The sequence below is a fragment of the Diabrotica virgifera genome, chromosome 4 (assembly GCF_917563875.1).
Source record: "Diabrotica virgifera virgifera chromosome 4, PGI_DIABVI_V3a".
NCBI lineage: Eukaryota > Metazoa > Arthropoda > Insecta > Coleoptera > Chrysomelidae > Diabrotica > Diabrotica virgifera.
The window spans coordinates 160,670,752-160,698,418 of record NC_065446.1 but is presented as its reverse complement, the minus strand read 5'-3'; the positions used below and the strand labels follow the sequence as shown (position 1 = coordinate 160,698,418).

Below are 27,667 nucleotides of genomic sequence, written 5' to 3'. Positions count from 1 at the left end.
TCAAATAACGAGCGATCCACAATTATTGGGATCAAAGTTATCCGTGTATGTCTTGTTTTAATCTGAAAGACCGCCGGAGTGTGACGTCACGGCCAACTGCGGCTATATTCAGTGTTGTTATGATCACTTTTCCAAACAAAGAATAAAGATTGAAAACATGTTGAAAAGATACCCAATCTCAAGACCTTTTAATTCGTATAAAGTTAAAATTTTGCTTCCTCTGTTACTTTTTATGTTCAATTATAGTGTTTTTTAAGTTGACGTACGTACACTAACAAGTATCTGTCAAAGTTGATGTAAACTGGAAAGTATATCTGAATTAATAATCGGCATCCACTGTATAGCTATCTCTGTCGTTCAGAGTCACCTATGGTGATAATAATTTTGGATCACACGTTAGTTAATTACTGTCACCAACTGTCAATGTCAACTTTGATTGGGTTGCTGAAAACATAATTGATTACAATTATGAGATTAATTGATCAGTTAATCAATTATGTTAATAATTGTTATGTTAATTAACAATTAATTAATCAATCAATTATATGTTAATTATCATAATGATAATTAACATAATTAATTACAATCAACTGATTGGCGTACGAACAACGGATTTTGTTATTTGATGGTTGTTAAGGGGACTCGATTATAATTAACTTCTTAATTAGCGTTCGAACAACCTTCCCTTAGTCTGGTGTCTAAAACCACCCTTCACAAATTTTTGTAATCAATTTCGTAAACCGGTCTTTATAGCCCGATCAAAGAACAATCTGACCAAAAAAAATAAAGGAAGGATGAAAATTTGGGAATGGGTAGTTGAAATTGTCTATTATTGTATAAGAAAAAGTTTACAATTCTACATCCCCTCCATTTTACAAAAATGGAGGGAAATACCCCCTTCACGGGGGTGAAAAATATACATTTAAAATAAGTCCGGAATTGACAAAAACAAAAAACAAAAATAAACCTTTTTTTAAATACTTTAAAAAAGTTGTAATGAGTTTTCCTAGAAAAGTGCTCTCTCCGGTTTTTGGTTATTTCACGTTGAAATATTCGATTTGAAATTTAACTAAAAATAACTTACTTTTCATTACCTACAACTCTGCTTCTACTGGGTCTACAGACTTCATGCATACACCATTTTTTTCACCTTTTTATAAGCTATATTTTTGCTAGGAATATTTTTTTCGATAAATTACTTACTTTTTGAGTTATTTGCGAAAAACCTAGACCAGTGCAGATAGCTCTAAAATGGACCAAAAAAATAAAAAATTAATAGCAGGATGAGACCAATTCCAAATGAAAGTACACATATTAGATAACATGTGAAACATTTTTCACCAAATCTGGATGAGGGGAACATGGGTTGGGGGGAGCATTTTTAGGGGTGAAAACGGTTAATTACGTTTTGCGGCAAAACGGCACATCCTATCGAAAAAGTTAAATCGCAAAGTTGTAGGCAATAAAAAGATCTACAACTTTTGTAAATAAACATTTTTCACACAACCTCAAAATATCCGAGAAAATCGGAAAATTCAATGTTTTTGATTTTATTTTTTTTTCTCACTGAAAAAAAAATTACTTTTTACCAAATATGGTGGAAACTTACCTCTTTCTATCCCAAACAGGCTGTAATTTTTCTGTATAAAAATATTTTTTAAAACTCTTGTTTTTTATGTCTAAGGGAAAATGTAAGCATTTTTTCAATTGAAAAATCTCCCGAAATTTTTTTAGCTTTTTTAAATAAGTTGGCATTTTTTTTTGTTTATTGAAACCTCTATTTTCTGATGGTGTAAAAAAATATATACGTTACTGTGGAAAATTTTGTCACAAAAGGCAAAAATCGGAAATTTATTTTCAACCTCTCACCATTTTCAGATTCTCAGACGTAATATAAGTTGCATAGCGAGCAGGAACCAACGAACCTCTGTTAAAAATTTACTACACTAATGCCGTTGTCTGTGATTTTTAATTTTGTGAATAAATTATGGTTAAAAAAAAATAAAAAACACGCTTTTAAAGCACTAAAAATTTAAAAATAAAATATTACTAGCTTTAATTTTAAAAGTTATTTTTAAATTTTTAGTGCTTTAAAAGCGTGTTTTTTATTTTTTTTAAACTATATTTTTTTTAAAGGTCGGCCTGCTTACCTAGAAACTACATTTTTTTTAAAACTTTTTTCTCATGAACCAAATTAAAAGTCGCAACAACTTTTTTAACGAAAAAGTTTATTTAATACAAAAGAAAGTAATTATTATAATTTTAATGGCCAATTTTTCATCAATTAATTAAGTATTTGCTTCTTTGATGGCATTTCTTCATCACATTCGGTAATGCTTACAGATTCTGCAGTTTCCTCTAAATCTTCTAGACCATCATGGTCTTCGTCTACATTTTCTTCATTTGGTGTTGGTTTCTCATCCATAATGGCATCATATTCATTAATATAAAAAAAATATGGTTTTTCAACATTGGAGAATTTATCAGAAGTACCGGGTGTCCCAATAAGAATGGCTCTCGGCCATATCTCAGGAACGGTTTATAGTAGAGCTTTGAAATAAAAAATTTTATACCAAAAGTTGCCTCAGGAAAAGCCTGGAAATTATTTTCATAATTGTGGGTCCACCGCTAGAGGGCGTAATTGAATATCAAAAATAAAAAAATCTAAATTTTACAAAATTTTCCTAATGAAGGGGCACTGGAAATCCGATTATTGTATTCTTCATCAAATTCTGCGCATATTTGATTTAACAAGTTTAACTCTACCTTTGCAAATAAGAGGTGGGGGTGAGTGGGAACCTTGTTATGAAAAAATGTCTAAGTCCGGTTTTGCTAAATCAAATTTTGAAAACTGGGTCTTGTTGAAGACAGATCTTTTTCTTCAATGTAAGCGTGATAATTTTGAACCATCCTAATAAGTAATAAGCCAGATGGGAGGCGCTATTTAATTTTTTTCAGAAATCTAGTTTTCTTTGGAAAATATTAAATACAAGTATGCATTTTTAATCATACTTTATAAAATTAGATTAAATTAGCAATGGAATAGCGAAAACCGCATGTCGATACCTTTTGTCTATCTCAAGATATCTCGAGAAACGTGTAAATTTTATACATAACTGTTACTATCACCGGTAAACTAAGTTAATGAAAAGTAGTGTGCTGTGGAAAAAAACAAAATAACATTTTCCAGATGTCAACGTATAAAAATATAATTAATTAAAACAACAATATAAAGAGAAACAATACTATTAAAATTAAATATAACACAGAACAAAAAGAACTACTTAGTGACGACCTAAATATTCAAATTGTTGCCCATCATACACTAATCTAGAATACATTATCCAGAGAATACTAAACGCCATTCAAAGCCTATCGAGAGCAGAAATTGAGACTGCTGTTCAATCTACTCTTGAAAGAGTAAATGTTTGCAACGAAAATGATGGGCAAAAATTTGAACGTTTATGTCATCACTAAATAGTTGTTTTTATTTCTTTGTAATAGGGCTTTTCAACGCTTCTCATTTGTTTCGAGCCTCTGTCATATGCCGTATAATCCGTGTATAATATTAATATACGAGATATGAACGAGGCTCGAAACAAATGAGAAGCGTTGAAAAGACCTAATATACGTTGACAGCTGGAAAATGTTTCTTTGTTGTCTCCATAGCACACTACTTTTAATGAATTATTTCGTTTACCGGTGACAGTAACAGTTATGTTTTTAAATTTACACGTTTTGTAAGATATCTCGAGATAGAAAAAAGGTATTAACATGCGGTTTTTGCTATTCTGTTGCTAATTTTGTCTAATTTTGTAATATGGTATTAAAAATGCATGTTTGTATTTAATATTTTCCAACGAACACTAGATTTCTGAAAAAAATTAAATAACGCCTTCTAGCTGGCATATTACTCAGTAAGTTGGTTCGAAATCATAACTTTTACATTGACGAAAAAGATCTGTCTTCAACAAGACCAAGTTTGCAAAATTTCATTAAGCAGAACCGGACTCACAGCCAGTTTTTCATAACAAGGTTCCCACTCACCCCCACCTCTTATTTCCAAAGGTAGACCTAAACTTGTCAAATCAAATATGCGTAAAATTTTATGAAGAATACGACGATCGGATTTCCAGTGCCCCTTCATTAGGAAAATTTTGTAAAATTTAGATTTTTTCATTTTTGATATTCAATTACGCCCTCTAGCGGTGGTCCCACAATTATGAAAATAATTTCCAGGCTTTTCCTGAGGCAACTTTTGTTATAAAATTTTTTATTTCAAAGCTCTACTATAAACGGTTCCTGATATATGGCCGAGAGCCATTCTTATTGGGACACCCGGTACAATTTGAACATAAATTGGTACATTTCAAACCATGCTTTCGGCACCCACATTTTTGACTATTGCATCCAGTCTCACAGCTGCAGCAAATACTTTTTAGTAATATATCTGGAATTAATTCTGCATTTGTGAATATGGGCACAATGCCACCTTCATGTTGCTTCCAGCCCCAATTTGTTGCCGTCAGTTTGTTACCCATCCAAGATTGAATCTGATGGTATGCTCTGTAACAGTGTTGTTCTGCTGCGCCTTCAGTTGGTGGGAGATTAGCTAGTTTAAAAGAAGTTTTTACTCTTGCTAATTGGTATTTGTTAAATCTTAATTGATTCAAACTTATATTTTCATTTCTACATTTATAAATTGATAGAATTAATTGTAAACCATTTTTGGCGATATTTTCTTTACTTGCATCTTTTTTGTAGAAAATATTGGCTAAATGTGACAAGTTTTTATTGTCTAATAATGCTTTCACTATGTTTTTTGCCATAAATCAAGGTATTTAGTTATTAGAGCATCATCATTATAATTTTTCTGACAACTTTTATGAATAAAAGCTGATGTCATATTTGCAAATTTTTTGTGTCTACTGTCAAATCTTTTTTTACCAGACTCCACTAAACGTTTCAAAGCATTTTCTTTTATTTTATACAACTGCTTATTATCTGCCTCATTGCAGATTATACAAACAGATTCTTCCATATCCATAGTGATAATCTACAAATACAAAATCATGATTTTACAATTTTCTCTTTGAGTAAAACTAAATTTGCTTGTGCAAAAGAAAGAAATTATTGTTTGTTAATATTGTACTAAAGTATGTACCTATTTCTAATTTATTTTGAATATATTGTATTAAATTATTATTAAAAATTTGTTAATTTAAAAAAATAAAAAAATTTCAGGTTATTTTAGTCATACTATTTATGAAAGAAAATGATAATATTTCATTGATTAATTGAGAATAAGACACAGGTAGTATTTACCTTTTTATGTAGATTCCACAATTTCCTTTAAAATAAATAAAGGCTATAGCGGGATAAGATGGTCAAAAATGCCCCCGCACCGATCAGCCCCGCAACTTATGTTTTCGATAAAGGATTTAAAATTATGCCCTCATGCAAATTTTTAGGTTTTATTTTTTTGTGAGCGCACTTTTACTTTAAAAAATCTGAAAAAATTCAAGAGGTTGTATCTTTTGGATACAAAATAACTTGATTTTTTTCAGATTTTTGAAATGAAAAATGAGCCCAGGAAAAATTTTTGAAATTTTCAAAAAATTTTTAGGTTATAATATAATTTGGCCAACTTTTAAATAGTATTTTTTTGTGTACTTTTTGCCGTTCTTTCGAATGGCAGAGGCAGAATTTTTAATATCTGAGCGGAAAGAACGAAAAAACCGTTTTTGGCTGTCTCGAGATGCATCTCGGGACAGCCAAGTTCAGGATTTAGGATCCTGACTACAACTGAAAAAAAAAACTAAAAGTGTGAATTTTGTCATAAAATTTGGTATGTGGGGTTGTAATAATATTTTCAACAACTTTTCCAAATAACTTTTATCAATATCTCTAACGCGAAGCAAATCGAATCGCATATCGAAAATTCACCCTGTTTGTAGTAGGCCGCGTTTAAAATTTAAAGTTTAGTTGACTATTTTAAAAATTGCGAACCATCACTCTGTATGACTGTGCAAAATTTCAAATCTGTATATATTTTTATAGCCGAAACATAGGGGTGTATTCATCTTAAATGGGACACACTGTATCTTATCAATTTGATAATTTATTGCAACTAATATAGTCGTATTTTTTATAGATTCAAAATATACAATCAAAGTACTGACTAATTCACTAATTTTATCACAAAAAGTTCAAATTGCATTGAAGTATTGAACCAATTAATTTGTAATAATATAATATAATATTTTATTATGAGTTTTATGTATTTTTATGTATGGAAACCCTCAATTATCTCGGAAATGGCTTGCACGATTTTTATGGATTGTGGTCGGTAGGGGTTTTCTAATGTGGCCGATATTATAGTAATACTTACATTGTTGTCAGATCTTCCGTTCTTCTGAAAATCTAATTAACTTTCTTATTTCAAATGGAACACCCTGTATATTTTTTGCGTTTTAAAGTCCTTAAGAAATACTGATTATTTTCCATGTTATATTCCCTATACCTAAAGGCCATAATTTCGGAGTTATTGCTACATTTATTTAAAAAAACGTTTTAAACAAATTATAAAAATCCTTTTTTCGGCCTTCGTAGACAATATTTTACGTTCTTTGGATCATTGGGAAGAAAAAAGTTCTCTTATAATTTTTCTCTAAAGTTAATCGTTTTCGAGTTATAAATAATTTAAAACTGAAAAGAAATCGAATAATTACGATTTTCAAGGTTGAAAAACACAAATCAAAAATTATTATTTTTGAACCTGCAAAGTATAGAAATTCAAGCTAAAGCCTTATTTTATCAGTTAACAATAAGTAATTTGAGCTTGTTTCATTCTAAAATTTTGTTTTTTGTTGTTAATGCAAGCCCGATCGCCCGCCCTCTCATATTCGCTCCATTAACATTTATTAAAAAGCAATGTTTTAGAATAAAACGTGCCAAAAAATTTTATAGCGAGCCCTTGGAAGAAGGGTTTAGCTTGAATTTGAGTACTCCGCAGTTTCAAAAATAATGTTTTTGTTTTTGAACCTTGAAAACCGTCATTATTCGATTTTATTCAGTTTTAAATTGTTTATAACTAGAAAACGATTAACTTTAGAGAAAAATTACAAAAGACCTTTTTTTGTTACCAATGATCCAAAGAACGTAAAATAATGTCTACACGGGCCGAAAAAATTGATTTTTATAATTTCTTTAAATTTTTTTTTAATAAATGTTTCAATAACTCTGAAACTATGGCATTTAGGTATAGAGAATATAACATAAAAAATAATCAGTACAGTAGAACCCCGATTATCCGTGCTCCCCAGGACCGGAAGTTGGCACGGATAATTGAAAAGCACGGATAATCCGAATATTTATTTCTTATTATAATACATATGTACGTATATCCAGTACCTACTATGAAAAGACAACAGAACAAATAAATCTTTCATTATGAGTCTCCCTCTCGGCGTATAGAGTTTCCGTCGAGTGATTTACAGTGACGCTATTTTGATACAACCTCAAAAATGCAATTTAAGTAATACAAAATCATAGCACGGATAATCCGCAGCCCGGCTAATCCGCACACGGATAATCGGAGTTCTACTGTATATCTTAAGGACTTCGAAACGTAAAAAATATACAAGGTGTTCTATTTGAAATAAGAAAGTTCATTAGATTTCCAGAAAAACGGAAAATCTGATAACAATGTAATTATCACTGTAATATCGGCTGCATTAGAAAACCCCTACCCACCAAAACCTATGAAAAACGTGCAAGTCGTTTCCGAGATACTTGAGGGTTTCTATACATAAAACTCACTCTATTAATAATATTATATTAATACTCATTAATTGGTTCAATATGTCAATGCAATCAATTTGAACTTTTTATGATAAAATTAGTGAATTAGTCACTATTCTCATTGTATATTTTGAATCTATAAGAAACACGACTATATTAGTTGCAATAAATTATCGAATTAATAAGATACAGTGTGTCGCATTTAAGATGAAGACACTCCTGTGTTTCGGCTGTCAAAATATATACATATTTGAAATGCTGCACAGTCATACCGGTTGATGTTTCACAATTTTTAAAATAGTCAACTGAACTTTAAATTTTAAACGCGGCTTACTGCGAATCCACAAACAGGGTGAACTTTCGATATGCGATTCGATTTGCTTCGCGTTAGAGATATCGAAAAAAGTTATGTGGAAAAGTTGTTCCAAATATTATTATAACCCCACATACCAAATTTTATGACAAAATTCACACTTTTAGTCTTTTTTCAGTTGTTGTAAATAAATCCTAAAATTGGCTGTCCCCGAGATTCATCTCGAGACAGCCAAAAACGGTTTTCTTGATTTTTTCGTTCTTTCCGCTCAGATATTAAAAATTCTGCCTCTGCCATTCAAAAGAACGGCAAAAGGTACACAAAAAATACTATTTAAAAGTTGGCCAAATCATATTATCATAACCTAAAAATTTTTTGAAAATTTAAAAATTTTTCCTGGGCTCATTTTTCATTACAAAAATCTGAAAAAAATCAAGTTGTTTTGTATCCAAAAGATACAACCTCTTGAATTTTTTCAGATTTTTAAAGTAAAATTGCGCTTACAAAAAAATAAAACCTAAAAATTCTTCTTTTCTTGATTTAAGACGTTTTAGGACCTCTGGAAAGCTAAAAATTTGCATGAGGGCATAATTTTATATCCTTTATCGAAAACATAAGTAGCGGGGCTGATCGTTGCGGGGGCATTTTTGACCATCTTATCCCGCTATAGCCTTTGTCACTAAATGGGCTGCACCTACTCGCTATGAAACTTACATTACGTCTGAGAATCTGAAAATGGTGAGGGGTTGAAAATAAATTTCCGATTTTTGCCTTTTGTGACAAAATTTTCCACAGTAACGTATATATTTTTTTTCACCATCAGAAAATAGAGGTTTCAATAAACAAAAAAAAATGCCAACTTCTTTAAAAAAGCTAAAAAATTTAGGGAGATTTTTCAATTGAAAAAATGCTTACATTTTCCCTTAAACATAAAAAACAAGAGTTATAAAAAATATTTTTAAACCAAAAAATTACAGCGTATTTGGGACATAAAGAGGTAAGTTTCTACCATATTTGGTAAAAAAAAAATTTCTTTTTTCAGTGAGAAAAAAAATAAAATCAAAAACATCGAATTTTCCAATTTTCTCGGATATTTTGAGGTTATGTGAAAAATGCTTATTTACAAAAGTTGTAGATCTTCTTATAGCCTACAACTTTGCAATTTAACTTTTTTCGATAGGATGTGCCGTTTTGCCGCAAATCGTAATTAACCGTTTTCACCCCTAAAAGCGCTCCCCCAACCCATGTTCCCCTCATCCAGATTTGGTGAAAAATGTTCCACATGTTATCTAATATGTGTACTTTCATTTGGAATTGGTCTTATCCGGCTATTAATTTTTTATTGTTTTTTTGCTATTTACACTGGTCTAACCGTCCAAAAACATGTTTTTCTTTGTTAAAAATGAACATATTCACTCGCAAATAACTCGAAAAATATTGACTTGAGGGAAAAAGGGTTTTTGTAAAATGCAGGGGATGTAGAATTGTAAACTTTTTCTTATATAATAATAGACTATTTCAACTACCTATTCCCAAATTTTCATCCTTCCTTTATTTTTTTTTGAGGTTTTCGTAAAATTTTGTGTTTTTTGATCGGGCTATTAAGTCTGTAAGGCCTTTCTAGAATGGATGGTGGCATTTTTCCTGCGATGATTTATACTGAAGGTATTTCCTACAGTTTCTAACGTTGTCTCTATTTGTTTGAACATCTTAGGCCAGCAGTATTTTTGCTCTATGCGGCAAATGGTTTTTGCAATTCCTGAATGGTCTGCTGCTATGCGGTTCCTATTTGGTTTATATTCGGTTCGTTTTCGGTTGCTCTGGAAAAAAGTCTCTTAGCTCTGATCTCAATTCTTCGACACGTCTTCGACGGTCGCGACTCTTCCTTTGAAATCTAAAGCGGAATCTTTCGGCTTCGTGCTGTAATTCATCTTTGGACAGGGGATGTATCCATGACTTACCTGCCGTGGCACCACTTACTGAGTCTGTGTCGTTTCTGGATGAAGCCGCATTTTCATTTTGCTCGGATGCGAATTTTTGACAGGTAGTTCGTTGTTATTTACGTCATTTTATACTTTTGGCCGATGTTACAACTATTGCGCGCATCGTCGTTGTTAGTGGGAGTGCAGCTCCACACAGAGAGAGCTAGCGAGCGATTGTCAATCGTTATTGTTATAATTGTAACAGAAAAGATTTTATTTGAACTAATTCGCAAATGTTTACATGTTATTTCTCAACTCAATCGTCTGAAAACGATTCCGATAAAGATTTACAAAGGTTTTGGTGGACACAGACGATATTTTGTGCAAAGAAAAAAGCTAGAAAATCTTTCTAGAGCTGTAGATTTAGGTGATTCTAATACTTCTTTTTCTTCTTCTTTTAATGGCGATACAACCCTTTGTGAGTCTTGGCCTGCTTAACAATGTTCTTCCATTCTGCCCTGTCGGATACTTTCCTTCGCCACTGCCTGATGTTCATGGTTTTAAGATCCCCTCTACGTCGTCTATCCATCTTTTACGGGGCCTTCCTCTTGATCTATTTCCTTGGGGGTTTCCATCTCTGGATTACCTTTACAGCTCGATTATCTGGCATTCTTTCTAGGTGACCAAGCCACTTTAGTCTTTGTGACTTTACAAATCTAACAATATCTGCGCTCTGCATTAGTTCATCCAGCTCCTGGTTCATTTTAATTCTCCACGAACCATCGCTGCATTGGGTTGGTTCAAATATCTTCCTTAGTATTTTGCGCTTAGATATTCTCAGTTGATTTTCGTCAGTGGTTGAGAGGGTCCACGTTTCTCATCCATATGTGACCACTGGTCTAATTATTGTTTTGTAGTTTCTAAGCTTAGACTCACGATTCAGTAACTTGCTTTTCATTAGGTCTTTGTATGCATAAAAGCACTTAGTACCACTAAGAATCCGTGCTTGTTTCTTGACTGATGTTGTTGTCATTTATTATTGAGCCTAGGTAGGGAAAATGGGAGGCATATTCGTAGGTATGGTTGTCTACCTTCAGATTCTCATGTTGATTCCACTTTGTGCACTCTATATATTTTGTTTTGCTTTTATTTATATATAGACCAAATGTAGCAGCTTCCTGTTTCAGCTCTATAGATTTTTCGCCTAATACCCTTTTGTTGCGGCTTATTATGGCAACATCATCCGCATGTGCGCATATTTGCATAGATCTTGTATTAATACAGCCGTTTATATCCAATTTTCTAACAACAGCTTCTAAAGTTAGATTAAAAAGTGTTGTTGATAAGGCATCACCTTATCGTAACTCCATTTTCAATATCAAATGCCTCTATTTTCACCATAGCTTTGGAACCCTCTAAAGTCATTCTTATAAGTTTAACTAACTTATTGGGTATCCCTAGCATAGATAGTTGCTGTAACATTTTTTTGTCGATCTACACCATCAAACGCCTGTTTGAAAGCGATATACAAGTTGTAAATTGGTATATTATATTCAACACATTTTTCTTGTATACTTCAACATATGTATTAGGTCTTTCAACATATGTATGTTGACCTCTTTGGTTTGAAACCACATTGGTATTCACCAATCATTTCTTCATAAAAACGATTCCAGGCGGCTATATATAATTCCTGATAGTATTTTGTAGACGACATTTAAAACTGTTATGCCCCTATAATTTTTGCAGAAGCGTTTGTCTCCCCCTTTGTACGTAGGAAGTATGATTCCTACTTTCCAATCTTCTGGGATTACTTCTAGTGTCCATATGCGGTCGATTAGTTTATGGATACGCTTCCCTAGCACATGTCCACCATTAATTATCAGTTCTGCAGTTATTCCATCTGTGCCAGGTGCTTTGTTATTTTTTAATGTTTTATGACGTTTATCGTTTCTTCCAATGTTGGTTGCTCAACTAGTTGTTCTGCTGTGTGGTGATTCTAATATTATGGCGATTAATGACACAGCCCAACAAAAAAAATTTTGTCTTGCTGCCGAAAAAAAATCAACTGGTATTGGTTAATTCATCTGTGCTGATTCCAAAAATACAAACCTTTTCTTTGTATCAGCTCTAGTTTTCGAGATATAACATACTTATCAAATTCTTAAATATTCTTACATATTTATCTGTATATTCCACCACTATAATTGCAATATGTTTATAAACAAACTTAACAAATTCTAAGCCAAATGGATACTAATGACTTCTAATTAAAGTGTATCAGAGTATACACCAGATCACTGGCGTCTTTTTATCGACAGTTCCAAACGAAGTTTAAAGTGTATCCTTCTACATAATGGCAACAAATATGGAAGTATACCAATTAGGCATTCTACAAAAATGAAAGAAGACTATAAAACAATACCGCTGGTGCTAAAAACATAAGTATGGCCAACATCAGTGGGTGATCTGTGTTGATTTTAAGATGATGAACTTTCTCCTGGGACAACAAGGTGGCTATACAAAATATCCTTGTTTCCTGTGTCTTTGGGTTAGCAGGGCTAAGGACCAACATTGGAGTAGAAGCAAATGGTGTTCTAGAGATACTATAGTTCAAGTAGAAGCTAACGTAGTTAACGAAGCATTGTTCGACCGAGAGAAGATAATATTACCTCCGTTACATATTAAACTAGGGCTGATGAAACAATTTGTAAAGGCTTTAGACCAGAATCGTCCTTGTTTCGAATACTTGTCCAGCAAATTCCCTGCACTTAGTAAAGAAAAATTGAAAGCCGGAATATTTGATGGGCCTCAGATACGACAACTTATAAAAGATTCGCATTTTACAGAATCGATGACTGAAATTGAATGTAATGCATGGTGCTCTTTTGTGAAAGTTGCGACAAATTTTCTTGGAAACAATAAATCGGAAAATTACCGGGATATAGTGGAAGTAATAATATTAACAAACACGGTTGTCATATGAGTATTAAAATTCATTACCTCTACAGCCACCGTTTCCCAGAAAATCTGGCTGACCTTACTGAGGAACAAGGGGAACGCTTCCACCAAGATATCAAAACCATGGAAGAGAGGTATCAGGGGAGATGGGACACTCACATGATGGCAAATTACTGCTTGAGTCTTCAAAGGGACCGTACTTTTAAAGCCTTTACAAAAAAAAAATATAAAAGGAAATTTTTGGGTGACGCCGAATAACAGATTTGTGCTGCGATGCTGGTTTGGTTAGATGAAAAGTTAAGTTTTTTTTGACAGATGTATGTGATGATTTTTGTAAGTATATTGTTGTACAAATAACATCTTACTTTTTATTCGTGTTTTGTTTATTTGATGGGTAGCAGCACTACATTACTACATATATTATATAGGTACCGCTGCGTCAAATTACCTTATAGATATGTTAGAAATGTGGTCTGCCGTATTTTCTGAAAACGATCTGATGGAGCAAATCTGGTGGCATTTTTGGATTCAGCAGACCCAAATTACCTAGAAAAAGTAAAACAATTTCCGGCAGCAAACTGTGTGTTTACCAGTGAAATCGTTAAATCTTGAGAAAAGGTTTCAAAGAGATCTAAAATTTAAAGGGGAGTTTGTATGTAATTACCATATTATATCTTAAAATCAAGATCCAACAGAAATGGCGTAGTAAGTTGTTTTTCAAATAAGAGTAAAAAAGAAAGTTACTTATCAATACGAATAAACTCAAAATTGCCTAGTCCCCACTGACTAGCCTGAAAAATCTTTATCATATAAAAATAAAATTTTTCATAACCTTCATCAAAACTGTCAATTATTAAAAAAATACATACCTATGGTACTTTCTGTTTCACAATTCTCTACCATGAGAATCTTTTTCATTTTCCTATAATTCAAATTATCCAAATCCCTAACTGCAGCCTTAGTACGTTGAATTAAGTCTATTAAAACATTTGACGACCGACTCCTAGTAGAGAATTGGTGATTTAATAACCTAGATGAAGTTGGACGCTGTCCTGGGGATTTCTAAAAATAAAATTCTCATAATATATGAAATAAGATCATTTGATCTGCAATAATTTAATATTTGCAATAATTTAAGTTAAGACAAATTTTTTTAGGAAATACCAGTAGAAGGAATTTTACGTTAGACTTCTTGTAGTTCACCTTAGGCATGCTGTAAGTAACGATACGCATCTAGCCCGGCATTCAGCAGATACCATATTGAAGGATTGTCAGCAGATGAAGAACACCTATTGTATATGTACAGAGAACATGGTGTTGATGTTCTACTGGTTCAATAAACCCATACAGGTACTGCAAGCCGCAGACCAAGGATTCGTGGTATGAAGCTTATACTGGAGAGACCACACGACCAATATGGTAGCGCAGTCTTCGTCAGACCAGATATCGACGTAGCTTCCACATCTATAACAGATCAAAATAACATCGAGATCCTCACAGTGGAGATAAACTCCTGTACAGTAACGTCAATCTACAAACCACCAAACGCTGACTTTGCTTTTGAGGAACCGAGTAACTTTCAATCACAGCAAATCAAATTCGTACTGGGTGACTTCAACTGACACACTGTCGCGTGGGGTTATAACGAAACAGATTCCAATGGCGAAGAACTAGAAAAATGGGCTGAAAGCATGAACCTAAAACTTATTCACGATCCAAAGCAGCCTGCGTCGTTCAACAGCGGAAGATGGCGCAGAGGTTACAACCCAGACAATATATTTGTCAGCGACAGAATTGGAGACCAGGTGACAAAAATCGTTGGAAGGGCCCTCCCAAAGACACAGCACAGACCAATAATTTGTCTTTCCAGCGCGGCAATCAGATACGAAATTGTTCCTTTCAAGAGAAGGTTCAACTTTCTAAAGCAAAATGGGAAAAATTTTCTGAAGCATTGGATCAAGAAGTTTCCCAGCTAGAACATTGCCCTGATTCATACGATAAATTTGTAGAAATCGTAAAGCAAGTATCACGGAAATTTATCCCTAGAGGTTGTCGAACTGAGTACATAGCGGGGCTCAATGAAGAATCTAAACCCCTACTTAAAAGCATTGTTTATATAGGGATAGTTGGTCAGCCCAATAGGAAAATTTGTTTGATTCAAATTGAGACAGTCACCAGATGTCCCCACAATTTCTGTCAGGGTCGCAACGTCAAAATGCATAGACACCAAGTTGGATACGATCCTATTCATAACACCCCCAACTCGCATACATATTAGGAAAAATAAATATGTATGGAAAAATATATTTAGAAATTGAATTAATGATGTCATGCTATTATATATTATTATATAATATATATATATATATATATATATATATATATATATATATATATATATATTTAAAAACATAAGATGTAGATCTTTGAAACACACTCAGTGAACCAAAGATCCAAGGTTATTGGTTTAACGACCACTCGTACGAAATCAAATAGATGAAATAGAGAATGTGGAAAAATCCCCTTACGAACAATTCACAATTCTATTCGAAAAATTTTTCCCAGCCCGAAATGGTGGATGTGTGAATTGTTCGTAAGGGGATTTTTCCACATTCTCTATTTCATCTATTTGATATATATATATATATATATATATATATATATATATATATATATATATAGATGAAATAGAGAATGTGGAAAAATCCCCTTACGAACAATTCACACATCCACCATTTCGGGCTGGGAAAAATTTTTTCGAATAGAATCAAAGATCCAAACACCAGTTCTTAGAAATGTGTTTCGCCCTCTTCAATATATATATATATATATTTAGAAATTGAATTAATGATGTCATGCTATTATATATTTTAATGTATAGTAGCATGACATCATTAATTCAATTTCTAAATATACTCTTCTATATATTTATTTTTCTTAAAATATGTATGCTAGTTGGTGTGTTGAATAGGATCGTATCCAACTTGGTGTCTTTGCATTTTGACGTTGCGACCCTGCCAGAAATTGTGGGGACATCTGGTGACTGTCTCAATTTGAATCAAACATATTTACCTATTGGGCTGACCAACTATCTCCCTATATAAACAATTTTAAAAGATATGAACAGCTATATGAAGAAGACCCTTTCTCGGAAGCAACAATACAGGCTGGGGAGGAAATGTTACTTGCGATATCCGCCAGCAGAACGGAAAGGTGGTGCAATCTGGTCACGAGTCTGGACACGAAACAAAACAGCAGACGTGCCTGGAAGCTGATTCGGAATCTTGGCAACGATCCCGCTGCTCCGGCAGTCCACATGACGGAAGTCACACCCGATCAGATAGCCCATCGTCTTCTAATGAACGGTAAGACGACATCAAGAAAGAACAAGGTGAGAGCTCAACGGAATATCGACGAAGAACGAGATGTTCTAGGTACCTCTTTTTGTCTAGAGATGAGAGGCGCGATCCACCAAATGAAAGATAATAAAGCGGCTGGCCTGGACGACATACGAACAGAACAAATAAAGAACTTTGGACTAAAAACCGTAGATTGGCTCGTAAAAATGATGAATTGCTGCAACCGTACATTACAAATCCCCAAAATCTGGAGGAAAGCTAGAGTGGTAGCCCTCTTAAAACCAGGGAAGGATCCGGCGGATACAAAGAGTTTTAGACCTGTCTCTCTTTTGTGCCACCTTTTCAAGGCATTTGAAAGAATGATACTGAACCGGATCGCTGAATATGTGGAGACTAAAATTATTCCAGAACAAGCAGGATTCAGACCCGGAAAGTGCTGCTGCAGTCAAATTCTTAATCTCACCCAACATATTGAAGATGGTTTTGAACGGAAAGAAATAACAGGAGTAGCGTTCATAGACCTAACTGCCGCCTATGACACAGTTAAACATCAACGGCTACTCGCAAAACTCTACGAAACTACAAAGGATTTCCGACTAACAAGGTTAGTGAAATGTCTCCTCCACAATAGACGCTTCTACGTAACGCTCCAGTCCAAGAACAGTCGGTGGAGGAACCAAAAAAATGGGCTACCACAGGGAAGTGTCCTCGCGCCGATTCTATACAACATATACACCAACGACCAACCCATACACCAACAAACAAGGCAATTTATTTACACTGATGATACAGCTGTGGCAGCTCAGGGAAGAACCTTCAATGAAGTCGAAGTGAAACTGACAGATGCCCTGGGAGACTTAGCTCTATACTACGATAAAAACCATATGCAACCCAATCCCACAAAAACCCAGGTACGTGCTTTCCACCTTAGAAACAAGCATGCCCGAAGGCCGCTGGAGGTGGAATGGCGTGGTCAGATGCTGAAACACAAAGAAACGCCAAAACACCTTGGCGGATAGAACTCTGTCTTACCGATACCACTGTCAAGATGTCAAGAAGAAAGTAACTGACAGAAATAATATCATCCGCAAGCTAACTAATACAAAATGGGGAGCACAACCACACACTCTCCGTACTTCTGCCTTAGCCTTATGTTTTTCGGCCGCGGAGTTTGGAGCACCAGTATGGACAAACTCTGCTCACGCAAAGAACGTCGACGTGGCTCTAAATGAAACGGTTCGTATAATATCGGGTTGCCTGAAACCGACACCTATCGAAGAGATATACCGTATATCCCATAGCTGGGATTACTCCACCACCTATCAGGAGGAAGGTCACGTCAGAGGTAGAACGAAAAAAGCAGGAGACGGACCGAGGACACCCCTTATATGACCACCAAACCCAGCCAAGCAGACTAAGATCTCGGAAAAGCTTCCTGAAAACATCAAGATCCATCCCCGAAGCGCCAGAGATGCGCCGAATACACCTATGGCAAGCGTCAGCTACCGCGACACATTTTCCTCCCTCAGAGGAAATGGCTGCTGGACACAATTTAGCGTATTATATCCGACTTGGAAAGCGCTAAACAGACTAAGAACCGGCGTTTCACGTTGTGCTAGTAACCTGAAAAAATGGCGATACCAGGAGGACGATACCTGCGACTGTGGCGCGGTTCAGACCAGCCGGCATCTACTATCATGCACAGAGATGAGAGAGACCAGCACAGAAGAAGACAATTATAGCAAATGACAAGGCCATCTATGTGGCCAACCATTTGGAAATACAGTATTTAAAGTTGTTGGTGTTCCGGAGTAGTAGTGTTTTAAAGTAAGTAAGTAGCAGATACCAAACGCATATCTAATGCACGCCGTCCCACTAGGCTTCCATCACCATGGATGAGTGTTAGGAGATGGGGTCGCCCAAAATGGTATAAAACAGCGATCGAGATGGCAGAAAGTTAGTTCCACTTAGCGAATTTAGCTCGTAGGTACTCAATGGTCACCAGCCAGTTTTCAACGAATTGAGTTGGAACCAACCGGAGTCTTACGAGTCACCGGTTTAAGTTGGCGAACTGAGCTAATGAAAAATCAAATGGGGCTGATGACGAATTGAGTCGAAGAATTCAGAATTGACAAAACGATCGCGACGCGACGTTTGTAATCGCACACGAAGAGGTTAATTCCATCTTCATTTGCTCTAAGTCTAGCTGATGTATGTATGTGTAGATATTAATAACTTGATTCCGAATTGAGGAATTATTGTTATTGATACATTGTCACTGTGTTTTGATATTAGCAAATACAATTTTGTTTTTCCTTTATAGATAACCACCAAGGGGGTTTTCTTCGAAACGACTGCTATAACTTATTTTATTCAAATCTATATGTAACATTTGTTGCAAATGATAAATATATATATTATATATATATATATATATATATATATATATATATATATATATATATATATATATATATATATATATATATATATATGCCATAAAAAGGGAAGACAACAATAAACTGTAAACTATACTAAAATAAGACATGATTTTAGTAAACAATGATTTTAGTTGTTAAAGGTGTTCAAAATGTATCTACTCGTTCCATAGTAACAGCATTGTGTATACAGTGTGGCCCATTTAGATTGGAAACACCTCTATAAAATTTGAAGTTGTTAACCGATTTTAACCAAATTTTTTTTTAATGTCATGTAATAAAAGGTCTATTGCGGGACAAAATATGAAATATTTAGTTAAATTTTCAGGGCATTCTACGATACTTTTTCTTTGTCGAAAATGGAGAATTTGTATTAGCGATTTTTTTATTAAAAAAATTTCTACGCCACTGGATTTAGAGTGGCTTCAAATAGCTATGACAAAATTTCATTTTAAATTTATTTTAAACATTTTTTTGTCCAGTAGTGGTTTATTATTAAAATTATTTGAAAAATAATTAGTTTTAAGGTTATCTGTTGATACAGGGTGTTCTTTTTTGACTCATAGCTTAGTGAGTTTTAAAATTTTAAGTTGTCATAACTTCGATATTAATAAATATATTTTAATGAAATTTTTGTCATAGCTATTTGAAGCCACTCTAAATCCAGTGGCGTAGAAATTTTTTTAATAAAAAAATCGCTAATACAAATTCTCCATTTTCGACGAAGAAAAAGTATCGTAGAATGCCCTGAAAATTTAACTAAATATTTCATATTTTGTCCCGCAATAGACCTTTTATTACATGACATTAAAAAAAATTTGGTTAAAATCGGTTAACAACTTCAAATTTTATAGAGGTGTTTCCAATCTAAATGGGTCACACTGTATAGGGATAGTTGGTCAGCCCAATAGGAAAATTTGTTGATTCAAATTGAGACAGTCACCAGATGTCCCCACAATTTCTGTCAGAGTCGCAACGTCAAAATGCATAGACACCAAGTTGGATACAATCCTATTCATAACACCCCAACTCGCATACATATTAAGAAAAATAAATATATATGGAAGAATATAATTAGAAATTGAATTATGATGTCATGCTACTATACATTATATATATAACAGCATGATATCATTAATTCAATTTCTAAATATATTCTGCCATATATATTTATTTTTCTTTATGTATGCGAGTTGGGGTGTTATGAATAGGATCGTATCCAACTTGGTGTCTATGCATTTTGACGTTGCAACCCTGACAGAAATTGTGGGGACATCTGGTGACTGTCTCAATTTGAATCAAACATATTTTCCTATTGGGCTGACCAACTATCTCCCTATATAAACAATGGTAACAGTATAATTAACATCACTTTTTCTCTTTTGTAGATTATTAGTTTTTTTTGTATAGTATATAAATTATTGTAATAACTGAATCCATAGATAGTGGAAAAATAGTCCTATTAATTAAATTAATGAATAATTTACGCGATTATACAAGTAACTGTTATCCAAAAATATTCAAAACCTGAACCAAATAGCCACCTGGTTCGTTGCTGACGACGACATCGCTGTTAACTAATGTTTACATCTAGTGCACAGCTCATGTGAATAAACTGTACATAATCATGTGGTATCGTCATGTGTGAAAATATCAACCTAAATAAATTAGTCGAGGAAATGAAGCTAAAAAAATGCAATCCTCGCAATTTTTTCATCCAGCATCGATTTGTACAAAAATTTGGGATTAGGCTCATTACACCCTCTAGTTCATTTTCTATATTGAGCCGTTGTACGCTTTTGGTTTTTTAAGGGTGAAAACTACCCCTAATTGTAAAAAATTATAAAATAACATTTTAAACTTTAATATTGTCAACATTTGGTTCTTATTATAATACTTCTTTTATGCTTTAAGATATACTATCATAATATTTCAACCCTTAAAACCACCCTTGTTGGAGCTATATATAAAAAATTTACTTATCCTTAAAGAATAATTTCGGCTTGCATCGATTTACATAAAAATTTGGGATTAGGATCATCCCACCCTGTACTTCATATTCTATATCATGTTTAATAACGCTGATTATTTTTAGGGGTGTAAACTATCCCTTATTGTCAAAAATTATATAAAAATATTGTAAACTTTAATATGGGTAAAATTTGGTTTTGATTGCTTAAATAATGATTGTTTTATACTTTAGGATATAATATCATAAGATTTCAACCCTTAAAAACCACCCTTAATAACATTACAGTTTTTATAAGTAGATATTTTAATAGATCTATACAGAAAAAAAAAGTAGAATTAAAGAATTACAAAAACATTTATTTACACAAAAATACAAATTTACAAATATGTACAAATACAATACAAATAGTTTTTAGTTATCTTCCAGTATACGAACCAGTTCTGTGGTATTATACATACATCGAAAAGTATCCATAAGCGGACTATCCGAATTTTTCGAAAAAAAAAAATCGTTTTATAAACATAGCTCCTTCAATTTTGGTGATAAAAAGTTTTTTCAAAAACGAATTTGTACTATTTTTGAAGAGTTATAAGACTGTGTAGACTAAATTCCGTAAGATCCCTTAGTTTTTAATTAGGGTGGGTTTAAAGGGCTTGAATAAGGGGGCGTTTGCTCGTAAATAGAGGTTTTAAACAGCTATATCTCGCTAACTGTTTACTGTAATGAAAATCTATGCACAAAGGAATTTTAGTTATTAAAGAAGCTACAAATTAGTAGTTAATCATTTTTCTCGTATTTCTAGTATTTTCGGAGATATTTTGAAGAAAATGGTGAAAAATACAAAATTGCAAAAAAAAATTTTTTCTTTAAACTCCAATTTTTCTAAAATTAGGCCTTTTAAATAGGTCAATCTTCTTGGGTGTATTGATAATACAATACAAAAGGAATTACAGAAAGGTGAAGACCAATTTTTAATTAGGAGGGTAGTTAGGGGGTTGTTTTCACTGATTTTTTCATAGAGAAAAGCAGGTATCGACCTTTTTTTGATCATAAGTCGCTTAATTTTCAGGGTAGAAACTTTTTATTATTTTTTGAAATACCTAACTGCATACTTGAAAAAATATTATTTAAGTTTTCCTCGAAAAATGGAAAGTTTTTCCGTTAATTCCACACCTGTAATTTTGAACCAATCAAAATACGTTATTTTGACAGATCACCATGGCAACGGAGTTATTTTATCGGAAATTTTTTGCTCGTGGGGTACCCAACAGCGAATTATAGTGGACATTTTTTGACGTTTACAATAACAGAACATTTTTGACAGACTGGTTTTTATTTGTTTACATAATTTAAAATAAAACGCCAAAAAATAATTTTCTATCACTTGTAGTTACTCAAAACTTATGTAAAATTGAAGAATATACTATTTTCTATCTTGAAATGGTATTCCCATGCAACTACAATGAGTAGAAATTACGAATTTGAAAGCCTAAATAATTGCTGACAAAGCTATGGCGCGCTATTAATCTGTTCATGCAGCTTTGGATTTTCAAATGCAAATTTGGTGTGGAATTTTCTTACCGAATACCACGCGAAGTGAAATTAATATCCGGAAATTTTTTTTTGATCATGAATATTTTTAGAAAATTTCCCTCGTCTGCGACTCGGGAAATTTTCAAAATATTCATGATCTCAAAAAAATTTCCGGAAATAATTTGACCTCTAGTGGTATTACTAGTGAATATTTCAAATTATGCATTTGACGAAAAAAGCTAACTTTTAACATGCCGTATCTCGGTTTGTGTTGGTCTTAAAGATATTACAGAAAAAGAATTTGGTTTGTGTTACTAAAAGGTACAATTTTGATATCTTCAGTTTTTTTATTAAATGCATATTTTTCGAGGTATTCTCAAAAAACTCTCTAAAAAAGTCGATTTTTTCATCGAAAAACTGTTACTTTCAATCGCGAATAACTCGAAAAATATTAGTTTTACGAAGAAAATGTAAAAACATTTTTTTCTTAGAATTACTTTTTACATCGATTACATTGGTAATATAATAAAATGTAATAAAAAATTCCCGGCCCCGAGATGGGGTGGCAACCACCCCCAATGTTTTAGCGTACAGCGACATGATATAGAAAATGATCCTTGGACTATTCCCTACCATCTGTGAAAATTTCAAGTAAATCCATACTGGACGAAAAAATTGCGAGCCAAAATGCTTCATTTCCTCGACTAAATATATTTTTGCAATAATGGAAGTTCTTTATAGTATGTGTTTACTTTATCGTCGGATATTGAATTCGGTTTTTGAATGGAGTGTCGTTGGTATCATCGGAATTCTCGGAACAAGATCTTTTTCATCCTTAAATTTTCCTTAGAGAATCGTCGCGTTGACAGGTAGTTTTATTAGATATCAAACTCGGTAAAATGTAAGTTTAATTTAACCTTCCGATGACCAACCTTTTTTTGTTACACGGATGACCAAGGGGGGAAAAATGACCCCAGGTCAAAAATGTCAAAAATGACAATTAACAAAAAAATGAAATTTTTTATGGCATGGACTTTATGTCATTCAGCCAGTCACAACATGAGTGTGTAGTGTGTATGTTGAGTAAGTGTCTTGTTACTTTGCAAAGTCGACGTCATTAGCGTAAAACTACTTGGAATTACACATAATAGACGGTATTTTACTAAACATCAACTTCAGAATATATTTTTTATTCGTAAAATATAGGGAATTTTTTTTATTTCAAAATATGAGGATATCTAGAATGATATTAAAGTCAAATAAAAAAATAATGAGTTAAAAATTGAAAATACTTTTAAATTTAAAAAAAAAAAAAAAAAAAAAAATCAATGGGAAAATCCCAATAGTTGGCTGTATACCATAGTTTAAAAAACCAATACAGAAGTAAAAACCAATACACTTTTAAATTTATTAAAGAAAAACATACGCTGGGGTCCAAATTTCCCCCGCTTGGTCATCCGAAGGTTAAGGGGGGATGTTGTTTGAAATATTTAATTTTTTTATTATTTCAAATAAAAGTGCCCACTTTCAAGAATACTCTCCGAAAATATTAGATTGATCGGAGTAAAATTACCAGAGATACAGCGTGTTGAATAACCCAACCGTCAAGAAACGTTAAACGAGAAACATTAAACCACCGTTTGCCTTCTCTTTTGTAGATTACTTCGCGATTTAAAAAAAACATATTCCAATGTACAGTTACGGTCACTGAATAGTTTACACTTTAATTTTTATATTGTAATACTGTAAAATTGCAGTGTCTTACGGATTTGATAAATGTCAAAGTCAAAAAATCTCAAAAAGTCAATGCTTGTCAAAAATTTCGTGAGTGTTGAAAAATAAAATAAGAAACTAAACCATATTAAGACAATAATCCATTTTATTCAAAAAAACTTCTTCCTATATTTTCCATTTTGATAAATTTTGTAAAATTTATTTTTATTATTTTGATTTTTTAATTTTAATCAACTTATTCTAGGTACACCACTGGCAACGTCACTTTGACGCAAGAGGTACGTTTAAACGAGGTAAAAATTTAAAAAATCGGCTCCTAGATAAGCCAACCTGTAAACTATTCACTGGCCGTAACTGTACATCACTTTACGATTTGGCAGACAAATAAGAAGATGAAGATGCAGTTGTCAAAACTTTAAACGCATTTTTCTCAAAACTGCTTTTTCAAATGCGGTGGACATTGTACTGAAAAACTACTTGACCGATCTACCTGAAATTTTGCATAGATTTTCTTTAGATATTTCATGAGGTAACAACGTCGAGATATTTTTCGTTTTGTGCTTATTTTTTGTTCAACGATAATAAATCTGTTGATTTTCACAAAATGTTTATCAAAAATTTCGTATTTTTGACTTCTGAGTGATACCAAAAATTTAAAAATCATTAAAAGTAAAAACTCGACGTTGTTACCTCGCGAAACTCATAAGCTAATTAAATCTTTTTGAATTTTTTGAGTTCTGATGTCCACCGCAAACTCCATTTTTTTAGCTGCATGTCAAAATTGGTCACCAATGGCTTATTTTTCAATATTTTGGATTTAATTTTTTTTAAATACTATTTGAATTATACTTAATATGTTTATTTAATTTAAAAATAAAATAATTCTACCATAGCTTCGAAAAAAATTCACAAGAATGTGCTTGATATGTTGATTTCAAACCATACTCCCCCCTTAAATAAAAATATATTCAAATAAATAACAAACAATAAAATTTACTTCTACACAATACGTAAAATAAATGTTAGCGGCCTTCGGATGAGTAGGAGGAAGGAAGACCTTTAGTAAATACCCAAGAACCGGTAAGCGGCCGATCAATACTAAGACAAGGCGAGGTGCGGTATGGAAGCGACCAATATGTTACGCGAGAAAGGACGGTGGCCTCTGATCAGATACTCAGATGCCAGGATAGAAATAGAAGGCTATCAATGGTAGTGGTCGATTGTTGGTGTGAGTGCGGACTAGAGAATTAACATATCGGAAAAAACGGGAAAAATTGGGGAAAAAACAGGTTTTTTCCGTTTTTTTCCAGACCATTGGAAAAATTGAAAAAAAATTGGAAAATTTGAAGATATTTTTTAATTGAGACTTAAGCGTACTTAAACTAAGAGACTATAATTCTGCCGTCCTTAGGAAAAACGCCGTATCTGCAGAGAGATCACATTTGAGTAAAATCGGTTTTTGTTTAAATGTCTAGCCGTTGAAAACTATTGAGAATTTTTTTTTGTTTTCTACTTTATATACATAATAAATATCATAGAATTCATATTTATACATAAGATTGGCAAAATATATTTTATTTACTCTAAAAACTCATGTTACTGAGTTCTTTCTAAGTATACTACATAAATTAACTTCTTCCTCCTTAGGAAGAATGCAGTACTGCGTTTGCGCTAAGCATTTTCTTATTTTATAATACAGTAGGCTCTCTCTATAACGAGGTTATTACGAGGTTTCGCTTATAACGAGGTACACTGGATGTCCCATGAAATTCCTATTGAACTGAACACCTCTATAACGAGTAGGGCTTACAATACCGGGATTCCGGGATCCCGAATACCGGGATCCCGGACGATTTTTGTCCGGTATTCGATACCGGTATTTATAATAAAAATACCGGTATTTCGGTATTAGCTTAATTTATAAAAAGTGAATTCATGCACAATAAACTTTCTTCTAAAATATTTTTTGCTATTACAAGAAGTTATTTTTGAAGATAAACAACCAGTTACATTGTAAAAAATATTTATTAAACACTTTTATTACACATACAAGTCAAGTATAGCGCTTTCTAAAAGCGTGCATGTCGTTAATTTAAAGCGAAGGGTTATATCAGCTTCTACAACCAAATTATTAAATTTTGTCTATACAAATACATAAAATGAGTTATATAAAAATTCTTAAATATTTAAAATTATGACTACCTTATTTCATAAATAAGCCGTAAGATTTATTAATCGGAATTCTTTTTACATTTTCAGATATATTTTTCATTTTTTTGTGTATTGTGGTGTATAAATTAGGCTCACTAATTTTCTAAATTTAGTGGAGTCACTGAAGGTTTTCACCTCCGATTTCGTTGAACCTACATCGATTTTCATGAAAACTGGTAAGTAATTAGAGGATACCTCAAGGAACAAAGGTGACATAATGAAAACTTGCGCTTTTACCCTGGGGATGGATGCCACCCCTTCTCGGGGGTGAAAACCATTTTATTAAAAATAATGCCATAAATCGATAGAGGGACAAATTATAAGCAAAAATTGTTATATCAAGTTATTAATATAAATTAACACTTTTTGAGTTATTAAAGACCAAAAATTTTATTTTTTCGTAAAAAAATGCATGTTTTAAATCGGTTTTTCACGTATAACTAAAAAACTATAAGCTTTTACAAAATAGATATTCTAACTGAAATTGATGACAATAAAAAACTGAATACATTCCTCACTTAAAGAACTAAGCTAATCTTAGTTCAAAGGGAGTTATTGGCAATTGAATGTGTATTTTTTCGACGAGTACTCATATCTAAGTATTCAAGCTTAAATACCGGGAAAACCATGCAATGTATAAAATATACCTGCTTATCATTTGTCAACGTACTTTGAAATACCTATTAAATGAGCTTCAGAAGAAGTTAATAGCGAAAAGAACCCTTTCGAATTTTTTAGGAAAAAGTGAAAAATAAAGCATACGCCATTTCCACAAAAATTAAAATTTATAATAATCCTTACAACAACTACTTTATATTAGCATAAGTAATGATTTCAATAATTTTGACCGGTTTAGAATGCATATTTAAAAAAAAATATATAATTTAAAAAAATCATAATTTTTAAAATGATTGAAATTTTCGTATTCTTTTGATAACAACTCCAAAAATACTCAATATATGTAAAAATGATAAATACCCAAATTTTACTTTATTCGGTGTCAAATATTTTACCTGTTTTACTATCTCCATATGGTAATAAATAACCGAGATAGAAACGTTTAAATCTTAAATTTTGCTGTGAAAACCATGCAACCGGGGCCATTTAACCTTTTATTTTTAAAAAAGTGAGGGGTGTAAAAGATTTAATTCAACGTGGTTAAATAGCCCTTGGAATTAACTTCCAAACGGTTTTTAAATAAACCTGAAATCTTAAAAATAAACGGAGTTATTAAAAAAAAACAATAACATTTTTTGGAAAAATAAAAAAAAATAAATTTTGAAAAAGTTTTGGTGCATAAATTTTAATGCTATCAACATGTTCGGATGCTCATTTAATAGATATTTTTAAGTACTCTGACAAATGTTAAATAAGCTTATGTTATAAAATGTATCATTTTCCGTTATTTCAGTTTTAATACT

At 32.7% G+C, this 27,667-nt stretch overlaps 1 protein-coding gene across 2 annotated transcripts in view; it reads right to left on the bottom strand.

Moving 5' to 3' along the window:
* Positions 1–27,667, bottom strand: part of LOC114332943 (serine/threonine-protein kinase Tao) — a 166,514-nt gene that overhangs the window by 75,868 nt on the left and 62,979 nt on the right. For both annotated transcript variants that reach the window (XM_028282746.2, XM_028282745.2), the window contains exon 6: positions 13,869–14,061. In XM_028282746.2, coding sequence (XP_028138547.1) covers positions 13,869–14,061 — 193 coding nt within the window. The remainder of the gene's footprint in view (positions 1–13,868; positions 14,062–27,667) is intronic.